This window comes from Hyla sarda, chromosome 5 (assembly GCF_029499605.1).
Source record: "Hyla sarda isolate aHylSar1 chromosome 5, aHylSar1.hap1, whole genome shotgun sequence".
Classification (NCBI taxonomy): Eukaryota; Metazoa; Chordata; class Amphibia; order Anura; family Hylidae; genus Hyla; species Hyla sarda.
Window position 1 is genome coordinate 354,665,825 of NC_079193.1, and position 21,018 is coordinate 354,686,842.

The 21,018-nt window shown below is 40.3% G+C and overlaps 1 protein-coding gene across 8 annotated transcripts in view; it reads left to right on the forward strand.

Annotated features, from left to right (window-relative positions):
* Window positions 1–21,018, forward strand: part of ENPP2 (ectonucleotide pyrophosphatase/phosphodiesterase 2) — a 130,575-nt gene that overhangs the window by 50,848 nt on the left and 58,709 nt on the right. For all 8 annotated transcript variants that reach the window (XM_056522673.1, XM_056522672.1, XM_056522679.1 and 5 more), the window contains exons 3-8: window positions 10,906–11,061; window positions 14,228–14,350; window positions 16,752–16,812; window positions 17,704–17,801; window positions 20,268–20,347; window positions 20,636–20,755. In XM_056522673.1, coding sequence (XP_056378648.1) covers window positions 10,906–11,061; window positions 14,228–14,350; window positions 16,752–16,812; window positions 17,704–17,801; window positions 20,268–20,347; window positions 20,636–20,755 — 638 coding nt within the window. The remainder of the gene's footprint in view (window positions 1–10,905; window positions 11,062–14,227; window positions 14,351–16,751; window positions 16,813–17,703; window positions 17,802–20,267; window positions 20,348–20,635; window positions 20,756–21,018) is intronic.

A 21,018-nucleotide genomic window follows, 5' to 3' on the forward strand; every position in this document is an offset into this window, starting at 1 on the left:
ATATCATAACAGAAGTCGTTTCTGTAAATAGGGTGCATCAAGCTGCCAAAATATGACTTTTTAATTAATTTTTTTAACATTTTTTTTTTTTTTTTTTTCTGCTGACAAGGCAAAGCAACATTGGAAGGGAAGGCTCCTGATTAGGATTGGACTGGCTGAAACTGAAGTATTGAAATGAAAGGCTAATGGAGCAAACTGAGGCCGTGTTCACACCTTATAAAATGGAACGTTTCCTTTCTGCCATAAAAGGAAAACAAAAAACGGTTGTTGCTTTACGGCAGTGGTTCCCAATCAGGGAGCCTCCAGCTGTTGCAAAACTACAACTCCCAGCATGCCCGGACAGCCAACGGCTGTCCGGGCATGCCAGGAGTTGCAGTTTTGCAACAGCTGGAGGCACCCTGGTTGGATGACACTTCTTTGCGGTGTGTAAACTTGACTTTCGGCTGTCCGGGCATGCTGGGAGCCATAGTTTCGGCAACAGCTGGAGGCATCCTGGTTGGGAAACACAGCTTTACGGTGTGTGAACATGGCCTAAATCTTGGTGAAGGAAAAATGTAGCATACTGCTCTGCACGTTTAACCCTTTGAGGACCAAGGGACGTATTTGTCCCATGTTTTAATTGCCTGTATCAGGCAAATTTAAAAACATGGGACAAATACGTCCTTTGGTCCTCAAAGTGTTAAAGGGATACTCCACTGGAAAACATTTTTCTTTAAATGAACTGGTGCCAGAAAGTTTAACAGATTTGTAAATGACTTCTATTTAAAAAAAAAAAAAAAAAAATCGTAAGCCTTCCAGTACTTATCAGCTGCTCTATGCTCCACAGGAATTTCTCTTTCTTTTTTAATATCTTTTCTGTCTGACCACAGTGCTCTCTGCTGACACCTCTGTCCATGTCAGGAACTGTCCAGAGTAGGAGCAAATCCCCACAGCAAACCTCTCCTGCTCTGGACAGTTCCAAAGATGTACAGAGGTGTCGGCAGAGAGCACTGTGGTCAGATAAAAAGGAAGTTCAAAAGGGAAAGAACTTCCTGTGCAACATATAGCAGCTGATAAGTACTGGAAGGGTTAAGATTTTTAAAAAGAAGTCATTTACAAATCTGTTGAACTTTCTGGAACCAGTTGATTTAAAAAAATGTTTTTTTTTTCAGAGGAGTACCCCTTTTTAAACTTTTAATAACTTATCCCCGGTCTAGAGTCTAGGGGATATGTGTCTGATCTGGGGGGATATCCTGCCCAACGAGATATCCCGTCCAACGCTTCGGCTCTCCCCATTCACGGAGCAGCCACAGATTCCCGACACAGAGCTGTGTTGACCACCACATACGCCCCCTCTGTGCCCCCTCAGCGCTCCATGCAATGGTTGACACAGCTCTGTGAGGGGAGTGGTGGTTGCTCAGTGCGTGAGGAGAGACGGGGCACCGAGCAGGAGATCGTGGGGGTCCCAGACACTAATCCCCTACCCACAGCTGTCCGGGTATGCTGCGAGTTTTGCAACAAATGGGGGCACACTGTTTGGAAAACACTGCCATAGGGGCATAATATTGTCTATATTGAGTTAAAGGAGATCTGCAGTGCAAGACACTTATCCCCTATCTGCAGGACGAACGCTGGGACCCACGGGATCTCCTGTACGGGGCCGCAGCCGAAACTCCCCCCTCCTTGTATCTCTATGTGAGAGGCGGACATGCACTGCTCCGGGGGGGAGGGGGGCGTGTCATTGACCAGAGGTTGATGAGACTCGCATTAACTGCGCACAGCCACGGCAATGCCGGGTCCCCGTATAGGAGATCGTGGGGGGTCCCAGCAGTCGGACCCCTTGCGATTAGATGTAGTGAACCAGGAGAGTTGTGGTGTCTGGGGTGTTGCAGTGATGTAAGTGCAGGGTCTGGTGGTATTAACCCTTAGATGTCGTGATGCCAGGTTGAGGTTTCCTTAGTGTTAATGGTCCTACCGCCAACCGTCCCACAAACAGTAGGGAAAATAACGGAATGTCCACAGTAGACTTTATGAATTAACTAAAGAACTTTACTTGAAGATTTTATGCAATAGTCTTTAAGCACATGAGTACCCCTTTAAGAGACTTATGTATAGACATCTTATCCCCTATCCAAAGGATAGGGGATAAGATGCCTGATCGCAGGAGTCCCGCCGCTGGGGACACCCGGGATCATGCGGCACCCCGTTTGTAATCAGTCCCCGGAGCGTGTTCGCTCCAGGACTGATTACCGGCGACTACAGGGCGGGCGGCGTGTGAAGTCACGCCCCTGTGTGATGTCATGCTCCGCCCCTCAATGCAAGCCTACGGGAGGGGGCGTGATAGCTGTCACGCCCCCTCTCGTACACTTGCATTGAGGGGCGGAGCGTGACGTCACACGCCGCCCGCCCTGTAGTCGCCGGTAATCAGTCCCGGAGCGAACACACTTCCGGGGACTGATTACAAACGGGTTGCCGTGTGCATGATCCTGGGGGTCCCCAGCGGCGGGACTCCCGCGATCGGGCATCTTATCCCCTATCCTTTAGTAGCACCGGAGTACCCCTTTTAAGAGGCAACCGGAATGCAGGTTCCTCACAGGTTTTGCTGGGACTTTGATGCAGTCCACTGTGCTACTAATTATAGTATTTTAGCTGGTAGTAGTCACACAGGATTTGGTAGATTGAGCTTTGTAACTCACGGTTTAGTGGCTGCAGGTTCTTTAGGCTTTGGCCTAGATGAATTGAGATTTCTGCTGAGATATTTGTGCTTCTCTGATAGTCCGGCAGGAAGAGAGGAGAATTTAGTCGCTACAACTCTTTATATAATAGGGGGCTGGACTAAGCTCTTTGGCCGGCAAACCCGTAGGTCCTGAACTCTGGGCACATCACATGACCCTGGAAGGTCCTTAAGCAAGTATACATTACAACTGTACATCACATGACCCGGGAAAGGTCCTTTACATATATATTTCCTATACATTTATATTATCTTTATATATTATACAATATAAAATTTATATGAGGCGACCAGGGGTAAGCCCTGCAGGAGAGCCCTAAGGGAATGAAGGGACTCTGGTTGAGGGGACTTTAGATAGGGACAGAACTAGGTCCTGTACCGGGACACCACACAGACACTTATCCTCTATCCATCTGGCTGATAGTGTCTAAGACGGCAGTACTCCCTTAATATAGGTAGAGTTATCATATCTATTCGGAAAGAATTGACAGTCCAGGTTTGTTATGTTTCTGGATATACAACCCAATAACTGAGCAAAGCAGTTAACATGCTAGTATAATACTTGTAATGTTAGCAACAGTGGCAACTGCAATAACATGTAAATGCAGAGTAATGTGGAACTCCATACTGGCATATAAACCAAAAAAGAAACCTCATCGTATAATATCTAAAAAATAAATATTTATTAAGAAAGAGAGAGCGAGTAAAGAGGTAATGAAAAGAAAGAAATTCATACATCAATAAACAATATCACCGGGATCAGCATCACTCTTGCCAATAGGTATGCATGAAAAAAAAAATATACACAGCACATATTAGAAGGCATATATGCCTCAAAAAATGACATAGCCAATGGTATTATTATTATATTGCCAAAGGTAAATCCAAAACATATACATATATATATATGTGATATCTATACCATATATGAACTGATACTAAAGTGCATCTGCATACGTACAATATTGGAATAAATGCCAAAGAGGGTCATCCAGTAGGAAACATTATACCCACGAGGAGGAGGAGGTAAGTCAGAGAGATCTGGGGTGCCGACCACTTCTCTCTCTTCGGGGCTAAAGTTTATTCTTTCCCAGAAGAAGGCTTTAGCATCGAAACGCGTTGAATTGGTCGGCACCTCGAATCTCTCTGCATTACCGCCACCTTACTCTTGTATAATAATTACTAATTGATGGCCGTTTTAGGTCTTTTTCCAAGTAGTTAACATTATACCCACATAGAGGAGATATTAGGGGGGTTGGCCACTTCAACACGTTTCGGCGCTTAAACCTTTTTCTTTCAGTGAAGAAGGGTTTAGCACCGACCGACGTGTTGAAGTGCCCCCCCCCCCCCCGACAAAGGTCTCCAGACCGAAACGCTTGTTGAGGGGGTGGCATCCCGTGACCTCTAGTACCAGCACAACATCCTTGGTTGGTATAGCGCTTTGTATGCACTTTTGTGTATTCCTATAGTTTCCATTTTTATCAGTATGGCTGCAGCACATTGCACGTCGTAGTTATCACCTCTTGAAGCGCTTGCATAGCCACTGTGAAGTTGCACTCTTTATATATAAATTCATGTTTGTATGTTAAAGGCTTTATATACCATCCAGATATCACTGCTGCCTATGTATATTCCAATATTTATGTGCTAGCCCCGCTGATGCTGCTTATCGTGTCTATTCCATCTTTTGAATTAAGTGTATGTTGCATTTGCTTCAGTATAATGTATATATTTTTGTAGTGATTTGAGTAGCTCTGTTCTTTGTGTTATTATCCCATTGGAAATCTATATCTAGGCGTATTACACATTGGGGGTTTCTTTCTTAAATAAATCTATTGCCACTAGGCCTATTAATAATTATTGTTTTTATATGTATGTTTTGTTTTCCCCTGTGTATACCATTACATGTTTAGTTGGTTTGTTCTATCAGGTGTTGGAAATATCCGTTGTGTGATAGATCTGGGATGACATATCCAAATGCCGTAGTCCAGATATAAAGGAAGCCCTACCCAACATCTACGTGGCTTGGTTTGCCCTTATGTGACATTGGACCTAAAATCCCCTAGAACTATGTAGAGCAGCGGTTCTCAACCGGGGGTACAAGTATCTCCAGGGGTACTTAGCAGTTTTTGAGTGATGGCAGTGATGGCAGATACAGCCACTGGTTACTGGTCTGGACCACTTCGAAAGAAATGGTAGACTGACGTCACTGCACGGAGGAGGAGGTCAGCAAACTGGAAGCGCGGGCACTGGGCTGTTGTGGCAGGAACTACCATCAGCTTTGTTGCTCCACTGCCCCTGCAGACCGGGGGCCCTACTATGAGCCACAGCAATAGGTCCCCAGACAAGAGGAGAAGTGGAGCGCCAAAGCAGGACAGTATAGTGACCTACAACTATATATGGGGGCAGTTTGGGGGCCTACAACTATATTTGGGGGCACAGAGGGGGCCTAACAACTTTATGGGGATGCAAAGCGGGTACTATTACTGTGTGTGACAATAAACAGGTGGGTACTGTACTGCAGAAAAATGTATGTTTGGCTGGTTCTGTGGAGATGTCTTGTATGGGAGAAATCTTCATGACGGTCTAGGCCAGATAGTAAAGAAAAGTAAACAAATCCGGTTAGAGAAGACATCACCTGTAAATCGGGGGACTGGGGAGATAGGGAGAGGAACAGGGGGCCGTTTACAGAGGAAAGTAAACCATATGAATTATACTATAGTCATTACAAAATGTCTCTAATGTGGTTTTTTTGGGGGAATGGGCTTTCAAGGGGTACTCCTGAACCACTGATGTAGAGGCTACCAATGAGATCTCCATGACTTATGTGTTAAAGGGGTATTCTGGGGTTAACTAACTTTTAACTATCCTGCCCATTATGAAGAATTATGCTAGTTCTACATTACTTGCTATACGGCTCTGCCATGGATCATCGTCTTTTTCTTCCTTATATGGTCCCCCAGGTCTAGTGTTTTCTTTCAGGTCCTGATGACGTTCGTCTCACAATCTGTTGGGGTTCGAGGCAGCAGCTGGTATACGGGGGGCTTGCTATTTCTTGTATTTCATCACAAGCCAGCCCCCTGATGACGTTTGCGGTCCATTTGTACGTGCCGGCATGTGAGGACGTACAGATGGACCAGAAACGTTATCAGGGGGCAGGCTTGTGAGGAAATACAAGAAATAGACAGCCCCCCGTATACCAGCTGCTGCCTCGAGCCGCAGAGGATTGTGAGACAAACGTCATCAGGACCAGAAAGGAAATGCTAGACCTGGGGGACCATATAAGGAAGAAAAAGAAGACGATCCACGGCAGAGCGGTATAGCAAGTAAATGGGAAAACTAGCATAATTCATAATGGGAAGGATAGTTAAAAGTTAGTTAACCCCGGAATACCCCCTTAAAGGGGTACTCTGGTGGAAAACTTTTTCTTTTTCTTTTTTAAATCAACTGGTGCCAGAAAGTTAAACAGATTTGTAAATTACTTCCATTAAAAAATCTTAATCCTTCCAGTACTTATTAGCTGCTGAATACTAAAGAGGAAATTCTTTTCTTTTTGGAACACAGAGCTCTCTGCTGACATCACGAGCACAGCGTTCTCTGCTGACGTCTCTGTCCATTTTTGGAACTGTCCAGAGCAGCATATGTTTGCCATGGGGATTTTCTCCTACTCTGCACAGTTCTTAAAATGGACAGAGATGTCAGCAGAGAGCACTGTGTTAAAAAGAGAAAAGAATTTCCTCTGTAGTATTCAGCAGCTAAGAAGTACTGGAAGGATTAAGATTATTTAATAGAAGTAATTTACAAATCTGTTTAACTTTCTGGCACCAGTTGATTAAAAAAAAAAAAAAAAAAAAAAAAAAAAAAAAAATTCCACCGGAGTACCCCTTTAACCCCTTAAGGACGCAGGACGTAAATGTACGTCCTGGTGAGGTGGTACTTAACGCACCAGGACGTACATTTACATCCTAAGCATAACGCGGCTGATCCCGGCTGCTGATCGCAGCCAGGGACCCGCCGGCAATGGCCGACGCCCGCGATCTCACGGGCGTCCGCCATTAACCCCTCAGTTGCCGGGATCAATACAGATCCCGGCATCTGCGGCAGTTCGCGATTTAAAATGAACGATCGGATCGCCCGCAGCGCTGCTGCGGGGATCCGATCATTCATAACGCCGCACGGAGGTCCCCTCTCCTTCCTCCGTGCGGCTCCCGGCGTCTCCTGCTCTGGTCTGTGATCGAGCAGACCAGAGCAGGAGATGACCGATAATACTGATCTGTTCTATGTCCTATACATAGAACAGATCAGTATTAGCAATCATGGTATTGCTATGAATAGTCCCCTATGGGGACTATTCAAGTGTAAAAAAAAATGTAAAAAAATGTAAAAGTAAAAGTAAAAAAAAAGTGAAAAATCCCCTCCCCCAATAAAAAAGTAAAACGTCCGTTTTTTCCTATTTTACCCCCAAAAAGCGTAAAAAACATTTTTTATAGACATATTTGGTATCGCCGCGTGCGTAAATGTCCGAACTATTAAAATAAAATGTTAATGATCCCGTACGGTGAACGGCGTGAACGAAAAAAATTTAAAAAAGTCCAAAATTCCTACTTTTTTAATACATTTTATTAAAAAAAAATGTATTAAGTTTTTTATATGCAAATGTGGTATCAAAAAAAAGTACAGATCATGGCGCAAAAAATGAGCCCCCATACTGCCGCTTATACGGAAAAATAAAAAAGTTATAGGTCTTCAAAATAAAGGGATTATAAACGTACTAATTTGGTTAAAAAGTTTGTGATTTTTTTTTAAGCGCAACAATAATATAAAAGTATATAATAATGGGTATCATTTTAATCGTATTGACCCTCAGAATAAAGAACACACGTCATTTTTACCATAAATTGTACGGCGTGAAAACAAAACCTTCCAAAATTAGCAAAATTGCGTTTTTCGTTTTAATTTCCCCACAAAAATAGTGTTTTTTGGTTGCGCCATACATTTTATGATATAATGAGTGATGTCATTACAAAGGACAACTGGTCGCGCAAAAAACAAGCCCTCATACTAGTCTGTGGATGAAAATATAAAAGAGTTATGATTTTTAGAAGGCGAGGAGGAAAAAATTAAAACGTAAAAATTTAATTGTCTGAGTCCTTAAGGCCAAAATGGGCTGAGTCCTTAAGGGGTTAAATTCAGATTTTCTGGAAGAATAGGGCAATAGGCAAGGCTATATTTCCCATCAAGACAACCTACACCCCTGGGAAACCTAAAACACTAATTCACCAAGGATCTAGCAAACCATCAGGACTTATTTTTATTTTATTTTTATTTTTTCTGAATGGAAGCTGCAAGGCGAGTGTACACATTACCTTATAGATAGAGAAGAGTCGTCCATGAGAAAAACTGACTCCATAGCAAAACCAAAAATAGGAATGAATTTTATGTGGGGGGGGAAGAGAAAGAGTTTTGTTTTTGTTTACCCTCTGTTCCATGCATGCCCCTGTGCATATCTGCCACTTTTTTGCATAAGGCAATGAAAGTGTTGTAAAGATTAGTTATATTTTTTTTTAAATTGTTATTAGTGTTTCTATAAATACATTAAATAAATATATAATTATTCTCATTATAATTTTGTATTATTATTGTTAATTATATCTAATTTTTATTTAATAATTTTTTCCCCCTTTTTTCTCTGTAAATAAAAAAAAAACTATCGATTGATATATAGATGTATATTAATGTATAGAATCTAGTTTGTTTCAGTATCTATGATCAGTATTAGGATTAAAGGGGTTATCCAGGAGAAAACTTTGTGATATATATACAGATTTGTAAATTACTTCTATTAAAGTACTTTCAGTACTTATGAGCTTCTGAAGTTGAGGTTCTTCTTTTCTGTCTAAGTGCTCTCTGATGACACTTGTCTCGGGAACCGTCCAGTATAGAAGCAAATCCCCATAGCAAACCTCTTCTAAACTGGGCGGTTCCCGAGACACGTGTCATCAGAGAGCACTTAGACAGAAAAGAACAACCTAAACTTCAGAAGCTCATAAGTACTGAAAGGATTAAGATTTTTTAATAGAAGTAATTTACAAATCTGTTTAACTTTCTGGAGTATATATATATATATATATATATATATATATATATATATATATTATAAAATGTGTGTATATATATATATTATAAAATGTGTGTATATATATATATATATATATATATATATTATAAAATGTGTGTGTATATATATATATATATATATATATATATATATTATAAAATGTGTGTGTGTGTGTATATATATATATATATATATATATATACAAATGTGTGTATATGTATATATATATATATATAATATATGTAAGAGGAAGAACAGTTAAAGGGGTTATCCAGGGAAAAAATAAAAAATATAAATATATATATATATATATATATATATATATATATATATATATATATATATATATATATATATAAATATAAATATATTTTTTTTTTCCTGGATGACCCCTTTAACTGTTCTTCCTCTTACTAATTGGGAACATACTGATCACTCTGAGATAACCCAGTCACCAGAACAAGTCCACCTCTATTGCTGCTGCTCCTCTAGCTTTTCCTGAGCTCATTCCCTAGGGCAGTGTTTCCCAATCAAGGTGGCTCCAGCTGTTGCAAAACTACAACTTCCAGCATGCCCGGACAGCCAACGGCTGTCCGGGCATGCTGGGAGTTGTAGTTTTGCAACAGCTGGAGGCACCCTGGTTGGGAAACACTGCCCTAGGGTGTGGGATTACTTGGGAGATGCAGGATAGGGCATGAATCAAGATTAAATTCCTTCAGGAGCTTAAGGGTATATTCACATACAGCAATTTTGTTGAAAGAAATTTCTGCGACTGTCCTATCTCCTCTAAAAGAGGCTCGCCGAAATCAGTGCGCTGATCCCGAAAATAATCCCATTGAAATGTATAGCCACTATTGAGCCAATTAAACAGCCAGAAAAATGGTCGCAACACTTCATTTTGTGGCCGTGTATGAAAAAATGGCTTTTTTTTTACTTTTGAGTTTAATAGAACTAAATAGTAAAAAAAAAAATATAAGAATTGGCGTTTTTCAGCTCACTGTTTTACAAGCGAAAAAATGGCTTCGCAACCGGAGCACCCAGTGTACTGTAATGGCTTTACAAGGGAACTTTCTAATAAGTAGGGTTTGTCCAAAGCAGAGAACTTCCTTAAATCCAAGGCTATCCACTATTCTTATACAAGACCTTTTATTAAAGAAAGATATGTGTATATGTGGTGTCCCGGTACTGTATTGCATACAGTACCTAGTGTGGTGGTTCTAAAAAGTCAGAGTAACTACGCTCAGGTAGGGTCCCCCAGGTGGGACAGCCCCTAGTCGCCTCTTCTCTACTCTAATTCTATAATAATGTATATTTAATATAATGTATAGTACTTACCTTGTTTAGCGTTGCAGGACCTTCGGTCATGTGACCATGTTAATATCCTCTATGGTATGTTGGAGGACCTTTTGGAGGTCCTTTGGTCACGTGTTACCCATAAACATTTTGTAATGGTGATTGACACAAGTATTGGACCAATTAGCACTAGTCCAGTCCCTGCCCATATAAGGGAGCTGTAGCCAATTATCGCTCTCGTGGATGCCGGACTAGCAGGACGGATCTGCGCAACTTTCAAAGACACACTAGGCCTGAAAACCTACCGGCCTCAGTGGAACTAAAACCATGAGTTCTAAACTACCCCCGCTAAAGCTAGAGTGACTACTGGACCGCAACTAAATCCCCTAAATCCAGTGGAACAACGCATATTATCCTAAAGACTCTAAACTGCTAAAGTCCCAAACTTTGTCAATCTCCAAAGAAAGCTTGCATGTATAGCAACTGTTCCGGTTATGAAGCTTGCATAAAATCTTCAGTAAAAGTTACAACTGTTTCAGAAAACTCTCCCATTGTGGACATTTCATTATTATCTACCTCCCTATCGCTCTTGGGAAGGGTGGCGGTAGGACAAGCATTACTGAGGAGCCCTCACCCTGGCGTCACAAATAGCAAGGGTTAACAAGCAGCCTTTAGTCACCGCACAGCTACACTCCGCATACCCTACTCCCCCAGGCTATCACATATATCTGTTTCATTGAGTTATGCTGCTGTCTTATGTATATTCCCTTGTCTTCTACAGTTCTTAATGACCCGCCCTGGGACAGCACTTCCGGTTCGTGTAAGGACCGATGTTTTGAGCTACAAGAGGCTGATCCTCCAGCCTGCCGCTGCGACAACCTCTGTAAGAGTTACAACAGCTGCTGCCAAGACTTTGACCAGCTCTGCCTAAAAACAGGTACAGTATCGAAATCACTCATAAACATAGAACTTTTTATTTATTTTTTTTTTGTTAGAAAATTTTTAATTTTTTTTTTGTAAAAAAAAAAAAAAAAAAAAAAAAAAAAAAATGACCTCATTTGTGAATTATACATACAATAGTCCATTTATTCTCATTTAAAAAAAGGGCTGCTGCTGCACCAACAACATAAACAGCAATGCCGAGACTGCGGAGGGATGAGGAGTTGTATTGAGTCCATACCATGTGGTTGGGTGTTGTCAAGGGACCTTACCTCCTTGGTTACAATTAATTTATTTAAAGGGGTACTCCACCTCTAGACATCTTATCTCCTATCCAAAGGATAGGGCATAAAATGTCGGATTACTGGCATCCCGCCACTGGGGACCCCCATGATCTCTTTGCTGCACCCAGTGTTCCTTTAGAGCGTCGGGTTCAGCGCCGGAGGCTCTTGATGTCACGGCCGCGCCCCCCTCAATGCAAGTCTATGGGAGGGGGCGTGACGGCCATCATGCCCCCTCCCATAGACTTGCATTGAGGGGGCAGGGCATAAGATGTCTGATTGCGGGCGTCCCGCAACTGGGGACCCCCATGATCTCTTTGCTGCACCCAGTGTTCGTTTAGAGCGTCGGGTTCAGCGCCGGAGGCTCTTGACGTCATGGCCGCGCCCCCTCAATGCAAGTCTATGGGAGGGGGCGTGACGGCCGTCACGCCCCCTCCCATAGACTTGCATTGAGGGGGCGCGGCCGTGACATCAAGAGCCTCCAGCTCTGAACCCGACGCTCTAAACGAACACTGGGTGCAGCAAAGAGATCATGGGGGTCCCCAGTGGCGGGACGCCAGTAATCCGACATTTTATGCCCTATCCTTTGGATAGGGAATAAGATGTCTAGAGGCGAAGTACCCCTTTAAATAAATTAATTGTAACCAAGGATTGTATCCCGAGGAGGTAAGGTCCCTTAACACCCAACCACATGGTATGGACTCAATACAGCTCCTCATCCCTCCGCATTCCCTTGCATTGAGGGGGCGTGGCCGTGACACCACGAGCGGCCATGACCATGATGTCATGAGCCTCCGCCCCACATCGCCAGTCATCCGGCACGGAGCGAAGTTTGCTCCGTGCACCAGATGTCTGGGGTGCAGCAGCCGAGATTGCGGGAGTCCCCAACGGCTGGACCCCCACGATCGGACATCTTATCCCCTATCCTTTGCATAGGGGATAAGATGTCTGGGGCGGAGTACTGCTTTTATTTATTTATTTATTTATTTTATTTATGTTCTTAAAATAGTCTCCTGGAAAGGTCCAAGGACGAGAAGCGGTTAACGTAAGGCAGTCATAAGTGTGGTTTTGAGCTCCTGAATGTGGGAGGTGGTTGTATTTAATCTGGTCTGGTCCACCACTCTAATTAAAGAAACCACTTAATAAATACCCGTTAGTCTCAATGAATGTCACTTTTTATGACGTTTTAGCGGGGAGACGGGGCGCAGGGCTAACATGTTCCTAAATCAAACAGTGTCGGTTTTGTTTCAGCGTGTGTAAAGGGCTAATAGGACATAAGGAGATCTGTTAGGATAGATCTTGCTAAACTTACTTGTGGATTAGCCACTTATGCTCACTGTAGTCGTGCCTGCTGCAGCACAATCCTGTATTGATACACCGCCGTTTCCCGGTCTCCATTGCACTCTCTACTATAGTTTGGAGACGAGTTGACTTAGTGTTATACTTGTTGTTCAGCTATAGATGAATGAGCTGATGTTCTGGATTTTGAATTCGCACAAATGTTTACCTATTTTTTCTAACATGCTCCTGCAATAGGCAGATTTGACTAGAATCGTATAGATAAATTTGTGAAAAACGTTAAAACCACTTTCAAAAACCTAAAAAAGGATAATAGTTTTATTGTTGTACAAAAGGGCAGTATTATAGTAGTTGTATTCATGTGCATAGGAGCAGTATTATAGTAGTTATATTCTTGTATATAGGATCAGTATTATAGTAGTTATATTCTTGTATATAGGAGGTAGTATTATAGTAGTTATATTCTTGTATATAGGAGCAGCATTATAGTAGTTATATTCTTGTATATAGGAGCAGTATTATAGTAGTTATATTCTTGTATATAGGAGCAGTATTATAGTAGTTATATTCTTGTATATAGGAGCAGTATTATAGTAGTTATATTCTTGTATATAGGAGCAGTATTATAGTAGTTATATTCTTGTATATAGGAGGCAGTATTATAGTAGTTATATTCTTGTATATAGGAGCAGTATTATAGTAGTTATATTCTTGTATATAGGAGGCAGTATTATAGTAGTTATATTCTTGTATATAGGAGCAGTATTATAGTAGTTATATTCTTGTATATAGGAGCAGTATTATAGTAGTTATATTCTTGTATATAGGAGGCAGTATTATAGTAGTTATATTCTTGTATATAGGAGGCAGTATTATAGTAGTTATATTCTTGTATGTAGGAGCAGTATTATAGTAGTTATATTCTTGTATATAGGAGGCAGTATTATAGTAATTATATTCTTGTACATAGGGGGCAGAATTATAGTAGTTGTATTCATGTGCATAGGAGCAGTATTATAGTAGCTATATTCTTGTATATAGGAGGCAGTATTATAGTAGTTATATTCTTGTATATAGGAGGTAGTATTATAGTAGTTATATTCCTGTATATAGGAGGTAGTATTATAGTAGTTATATTCTTGTATATAGGAGGTAGTATTATAGTAGTTATATTCTTGTATATAGGAGGTAGTATTATAGTAGTTATATTCCTGTATATAGGAGGCGGTATTATAGTAATTATATTCTTGTACATAGGGGCAAAATTATAGTAGTTGTATTCATGTGCATAGGAGCAGTATTATAGTAGTTATATTCTTGTATATAGGAGCAGTATTATAGTAGTTATATTCTTGTATATAGGAGCAGTATTATAGTCGTTATATTCTTGTATATAGGGTTCAGTATTATAGTAGTTATATCTGGTTTTCTTGCGTGTGGAAGCTATTTGACAGGTCAACAGCAGGAAAATGGAAAGCATTGTATATTTTATTGTATTTTATGGCCACAATTTAGGCCTGTAAAGTATTTATTTTTTTATTGTTTTAATTTAATATTTCCCTTTTTTATATATTTATAAATTAGCACGTGGCTGGAGCTGTAAGGATAGATGTGGAGAGGCCCGAAATGACGACAGTGCATGTTATTGCTCTGAAGATTGCCTGGCCAAAGGAGACTGCTGTACGGACTATCAGATAATGTGTAAAGGTAAGGGCTTTTTGCATTTCTAAACATTTTTAGGAGCCAAGTTAAAATCTAGAGATTAATAGTGGTGACCTGCTGACTTCAATAAATTGCTCATAATGGATAATGTTCTTACACACCATAGGAAGATGGTGCTGGTTGACTAAAGGCTATAAATCAATGAAGAAATCTCAACCGCACTCTAAATATTAATACATTTCCCTTAAGTTTTATAATTTGTGATCTTGGTACCTTTTAGTAAATTACTTTTAATAAATCGGCCATTTAAAAATCTTATACATTTATGAATGAATCCAATGCTTACTTACAGGAGCATCCAGTGGACATGTCGGTTGGATAACTTTTTATCAATATGGTATATGTGTACGTTCATATGGGTGGGTTTACAGTGAGTTTCCTGCTGCGAGTTTGAGCCATGGCAAGTTTTTCACAGAGGAAAATCCGCAGCAGATTAAATAACTTTAATGGGGTCTGCAGCGGATTTTCCTCTGCGGAAATTCTACCACAAAAAATTTTGCCGGGGCTCAAACACGCATTGGGAAACTCTCTGTAAACCTGCTTGTGTGAATGTACCCTATAGCAGCATCATGAACTTATACACAGAGTAATAAATGGTAGCTGCGTCTCTACAAGCACTATGGTGCAACAGTGTGGATTTTCCTTTTTTTATTTTCTGACTGGAAGGGTTCAATTTGTTCATTTAATTATTTACTAGCTGAGTAGCCGGCGTTGCCCGGTTTTTCCTTCCTAATCCTTGTTGGGGAGGAAAATCAACACAGGTGAAAGCTTTTGAGTTCATATCCCAACCCCACATCCCGTCCTCATATCTCAACCTTATATCTCGACCGCCTATCTTGACAGCCTATCCCATCCCCAGGTGGGACTGATTTGTGATGCCAGACCGATGCACAAAAAGGGTAGAGAATAAAAGGGGTGGGGCTTATACAGTGGGCATGTCTTTGTGAGATGGGGTGTGGCTTGCAAGCTGGACTGACACATTCACCAGAAGATGAAGAGCTTGTGGAGTAAAGTACTGGAAGTCCCATATACTTGCATTGGACTTGAAAGAAAAACCCATCTTTTATATAAGGGTGTAGATAAGGGTTAATTTAACTATCATATATTTTTATTTGACATATAAGTAATATGTGTACCAGGTATTATTGAAATATCTCCAACCGTACGGAACTCATGTGGGAACATACATTTCCCATAGATTTGTATGGGACTTTAAACAAAAACACTGACCTTCACAAATGGGGGTGAGTAAGGGTTAAATTACCTATCCTATGTTGTTTGTTGACATATAAGTAACATGTGGCCAAGTTTCATGTTAATATCTTTAGCCGTTTGGACGTGATTGTGGAACATACATACATACATACATATATACACACACACACACACACACACACACACACACACACACACACACATACACACATACACACATACATACACACACACATACACACACACACACATACACACACATACACACACATACACATACACACATACATACACACACACACACATACACATACACATACACACACACACACACACACGTTGAGTTTTATATACGGTATATAGATAGATTTATGCATAAGAATCGCAATGGTCGACATGTGATTTATGAAATATAACTAACTACGGTACTGAAATCCCCAATGAATAAGGGCCTATGTGCACTATAAAATATTTGCCTAGAGAAATTTCGGGCAGACTATTCCAAGAGTATCAGAAAGTCTTGTTCACATGGCAGAATTTCCAAGCAGAATCCAGCAGAAAAATTCTGCTTAGAATTTCCTTTGCAGCAGAGTCCCATAGTTTTTCAATGGTATTTTGCTGCACCATGCGCATGGCAGAATTTCGATGCCAGAAACATCTGGCACAGAAATGAAGATTCTGGCCTCCGCAGAAACAATTGACATGTCAATTCTTTCTGTTTGACCCACTCAAAATACATTGCTGTCTATGGAGACGTCACACTTCCAAGCGGTCCTCGTGCCAGCCTGTTCTGCTGGCGCCAGCTGTCTGCGGAACCTCTGCCGGAAATTTTGCGCCTGCCATTCCACAAAAACTCGTGTGAACATGGCCGAATCCTGTCACGCCCCTTCTCATAGACTTGCATTGAGGGGGAGGGGAGTGACATCATGAGGGGACTATGAAGTCACGAGCTCCCGGCGCCTGCTCTAAGCATTCGAAACATTTTGTTCCAAACGCTAAGCAGCAGAGTACCCCTTTAATATAGTACAGTACAGTATGAGGGCACTATATAGCTCCATGTAAAGAGAATAATGCTACATCAGAAGGACTCTGTGTTCCCCCATACAGGCACGGTTCCCATTTTCCCCATTTTTAAAACCTTTTTTTTTTTTTTTTTTTTTTTTTTTTTAAGGTGGAACTCGTTGGGTGGATGATGATTGTGAAGAAATTAAAAATCCAGAATGTCCGGCAGGGTAAGTGGCATTTTGTTTGGCATGTGTCAATTTTTGCATTTTCATTTGTTTCCTCCTCATAATTTTTATTTTTTATTTTAATTTTTTCCATCTACAAATGCATATGAGGGCTTGTGTGTTTTTTTTTTTTTTTTATTTATTTTTTTGGTGGACCAATTGTACTTTGTAATGGCGCCCCTCCTTTATCCATAAAATAGGCTGCGAAACGGCACTTTTACATTTGCTATCTGTATGCTTCAGGTCGTTAAAGTTAGTCTAATTTAGGTAGCTTTCTACTGTACCCCTGGCGGATCCACACCGTACCCCGCTCATTTCAGTGAGGTGACCAAAGTCAGTTAGTGACGCCGATCGGCTCATTTCCCCACCATATCTGGGTTTTGAATCTGAAGTGTACAGCAAACCACTGTTTTCAGTCTGATTAGAAAACCAGATACGGTGGAATAAATGAGCTGACGGGTGTCACTAACTGACTCTGGTTATCTCAATGAGATGAATGGGACGTGGTTTGGGTCCCGTAGGGTTACGGCAGGAGGGAGTTTTGAGATTTCCATATGCCGTATGTCCCAAACGTGGTGTGAATAATTGTACCTGGGTCTATTCACACGGCAGAATTTTCGCCTCAAAGCCCATAGACTTCTATGGGATTCCGCACTCCCATTCACACTTCTGAATTTCCACTTTCCGCACGTGGAAATTCTGCAGTGTGACTAGACCCGTAGTTTGTAGGTGTTACCGTGGCAACCCCAGACTCTGCGTTAATGTCGTGCATATGTGCCAACCACTAACATAAAACTAGAAAGGGAGAAAATGGCATTATTTTAATTTAAGAGCCTAAAAAACTATATGTGGCACTTTTTTTGTAATCTCATCCAATCCTTTCTTTCTTCTTAGGTTTGTCCGTCCTCCTTTGATCATCTTCTCAGTTGACGGATTTCGTGCTTCATATATGAAGGAAGGAAACAAAGTTTTGCCCAATTTGTACAAATTAAGTAAGCAACATGAGTCTTTGGCCATGAGTCTTAGGAATTGTCTAGGGACATGTCTATATTCCAGTCTCTAATTGGCCCTTTGGGAGGCTAGCGCCATAGACTGTGTAGGCGCCATATAGGGTTACGGCATTGAGTTCAATAGGAGCTGAGCAGATAACCCAGCGCAGCCACTACACAATATTTAGCGCTGTCACAGTTCCATTGGTGAAATAAAGTTTTGCCTCTCAGAATAAGGCGACTCACAAATAGAATTTTTTTTTTCTTAGCCAAAAAATCGTTTTTCTCTTTTTTTTATGGTGTAAATGTAGTAAACCATAAAAATGTTGCAAGGCCGGGTTCACAGCATTTTTTCAGACGTAATTTTTCTTGTTGTAAAATTGTTGGAGTTTCCTAATTTTGCCAGTGCATTTTTTTTCTTTTGCATCTGTATTTTTTTCCCTTATGTGACTCTTCATCTATGGCTTAAAAGTTTAGGCGCATTTTTGTTTAAATGATGTCTAAACCTGGCCCTCTGGTGAAGAAGCCAACCCCATATCATATAAAATCAACGCCCTCCAGCACCATGGGGGAGATTCATCAAAACCTGTCCAGAGGAAAATTTGCCGAGTTGCCCATAGCAACCAATCAGATCACTACTTTCATTTTTGAAAAGGCCTCTGCAAAATGAAAGAAGCGATCTGATTGGTTGCTATGGGCAACTCGGCAACTTTTCCTCTGGACAAAGTACTTTTGTTGAGCTCAAACAACCACTTTCCCACAGAATTACATAGAGGACATTATTACTGACAAAAAATTCTTCCGTTTTGTGGATGCAGAGTAACATACTAATTGTTTTGACCTGCATAGTAGAGTTTATTTTGTCTTATACATTGCATGGAGAACGTTAAAAAAATAAAGTAAAAAGTGATCAGGGGGTCACACGTACCCCAGACTGGTACCAATGAAGACATAAACTTCTCTCCCAAAAATATTTTGTCCTCCCAAGGCTTCTTCAGCATGATATGATGCCAACAGAACATCCTAACTAAAAGGTTCCCCGTCATGTCTGAGCCCTGTGTTTAAAGGGGTACTCTGGTGGAAAATATTTTTTATTTTTCTTTAATTTTATTTTTTTTAAATCAACTGGTGCCAGAAAGTTAAACAGATTTGTAAATTACTTCTATAAAAAAAATCTTAATCCTTCCAGTACTTATTAGCTGCTGAAAGGGGTTTTCCAGGCAAAAACTTTTTTTTATGTATATCAACTGCCTCCGGAAAGTTAAACAGATTTGTAAATTACTTCTATTAAAAAATCTTAATCCTTCCAATAGTTATTAGCTTCTGAAGTTGAGTTGCTGTTTTCTGTCTAACTGCTTTCTGATGACTCACGTCCCGGGAGCTGTTCAGCTCCTATGGGGATATTCTCCCATCATGCAAGGGATATTCTCCCATCATGCACAGCTCCTGTGACGTGACATCATCATTGAGCAGTTAGACAGAAAACTTTAGAAGCTAATAACTATTGGAAGGATTAAGATTTTTTAATAGAAGTAATTTACAAATCTGTTTAACCTCCCGGAGCCAGTTAATGTATAATTTTTTTAATTTTTTTTTTTTGCCTGGAATACCCCTTGAATACTACAGAGGAAATTCTTTTCTTTTTGGAACACAGTGCTCTCTGCTGACATCTCTTTCCATTTTAAGAACTGTCCAGAGTAGGAGAAAATCCCCATAGCAAACATATGCTGCTCTGGACAGTTCCTAAAATGGACAGAGATGTCTGCAGAGAGCACTGTGCTCGTGATGTCAGCAGAGAGCTCTGTGTTCTAAAAAGAAAATAATTTCCTCTGTAGCATTCAGCAGCAAATAAGTACTGGAAGGATTAAGATTTTTTAATAGAAATAATTTACAAATCTGTTTTAACTTTCTGGCACCAGTTGATTTAAAAAAAAAAAAAAAAGTTTTTCACCCCTTTTAAATCAAGAAGCCCACAAAGACCACATATAGGATATTTCTAAAAACTTGATATTTAGTGAAATATTGAGTCAGCACCTGTTGTTTTTGTTGCTGTTCATGGCCATTATCTGCAATATTAGAATTTGTCTTATTTTACAAGTTTGTCCCCTGATGAGCCCAGCACTATCCAGGAGAAACACGTAGGGATGTGTTTGATGTACTGAGGGCCCACCCTAGGTATAGATTTGTTTTATTATCATACACATACTGGATAATTACAGTCACTTGGCTGCGTATTTATCGGGTTAATATGCACTTGTGTTTGTATTACTTTCTTTATTGTATATGCAGCTTGTGTCCAAGATAATGGTCCCTGTTCATTTAAAAATATGTTCCCTTTTGTAGACTTTGCCCAAATTCTATACAAATGTATTTTTTATGCATTATGTGAATTTGCAGAAAAAGAATTGTATAAAAATTGTTCTGCCATGTAATAATAACATAATTCATAATTATTTTCTTTTTCATTAGGAACATGCGGTTCACATTCACCTTATATGAGACCCGTATACCCCACAAAAACGTTCCCAAACTTATATACACTGGCTACGGTAAATACTGATTTATTTTGTTTGCTCATATTAGTAAATAATAATATTGGACGGGTTATATTGACAATGAGCTTCATGATCAGAGGAGTGAAGTGCCTGGGCTGCAGTGTAAATCTGAAGCCTACGCAGGGAAATCCAAATAGGAGGCTCCTCTGATTTACAAAGACTAAAAATTAAGAATTTTGTTAGAATTCTTGTTTTGTGATTTGTATATATATATTTTTTTATTTTTTATTTATTACTTGTGTTTTTTTGTGTAAAATGCTGTTTCATTTCTTTTTATTTAAGGGCCTCTATCCTGAATCTCACGGGATAGTTGGTAATTCTATGTATGATCCAGTGTTCGATGCCAACTTCAGCCTTCGTTCTCGAGAAAAATTTAATCACAGATGGTGGGGTGGGCAACCAGTAAGTATGAAACCATGTACAATGTTAGCAAGTGCCATCCTTTAAGAAGCAATAAATAGGTGTTAAAAGGTTGTGCCGTCACCTTGACCGAGTATTTAGGGATATTGGACTTGCTCTGTGGTCCTTTTTACGAGGCCTACGACCTATCTAATGTGGTTATACAGTGAAACCAGTTTGAGAAGACCATCCAAGATTGCATTATAAAAGGGGTCTTCTGTGGAGGGTGGTCTTATGCATAATGTATGGTGGCCTGAAAATCTGTT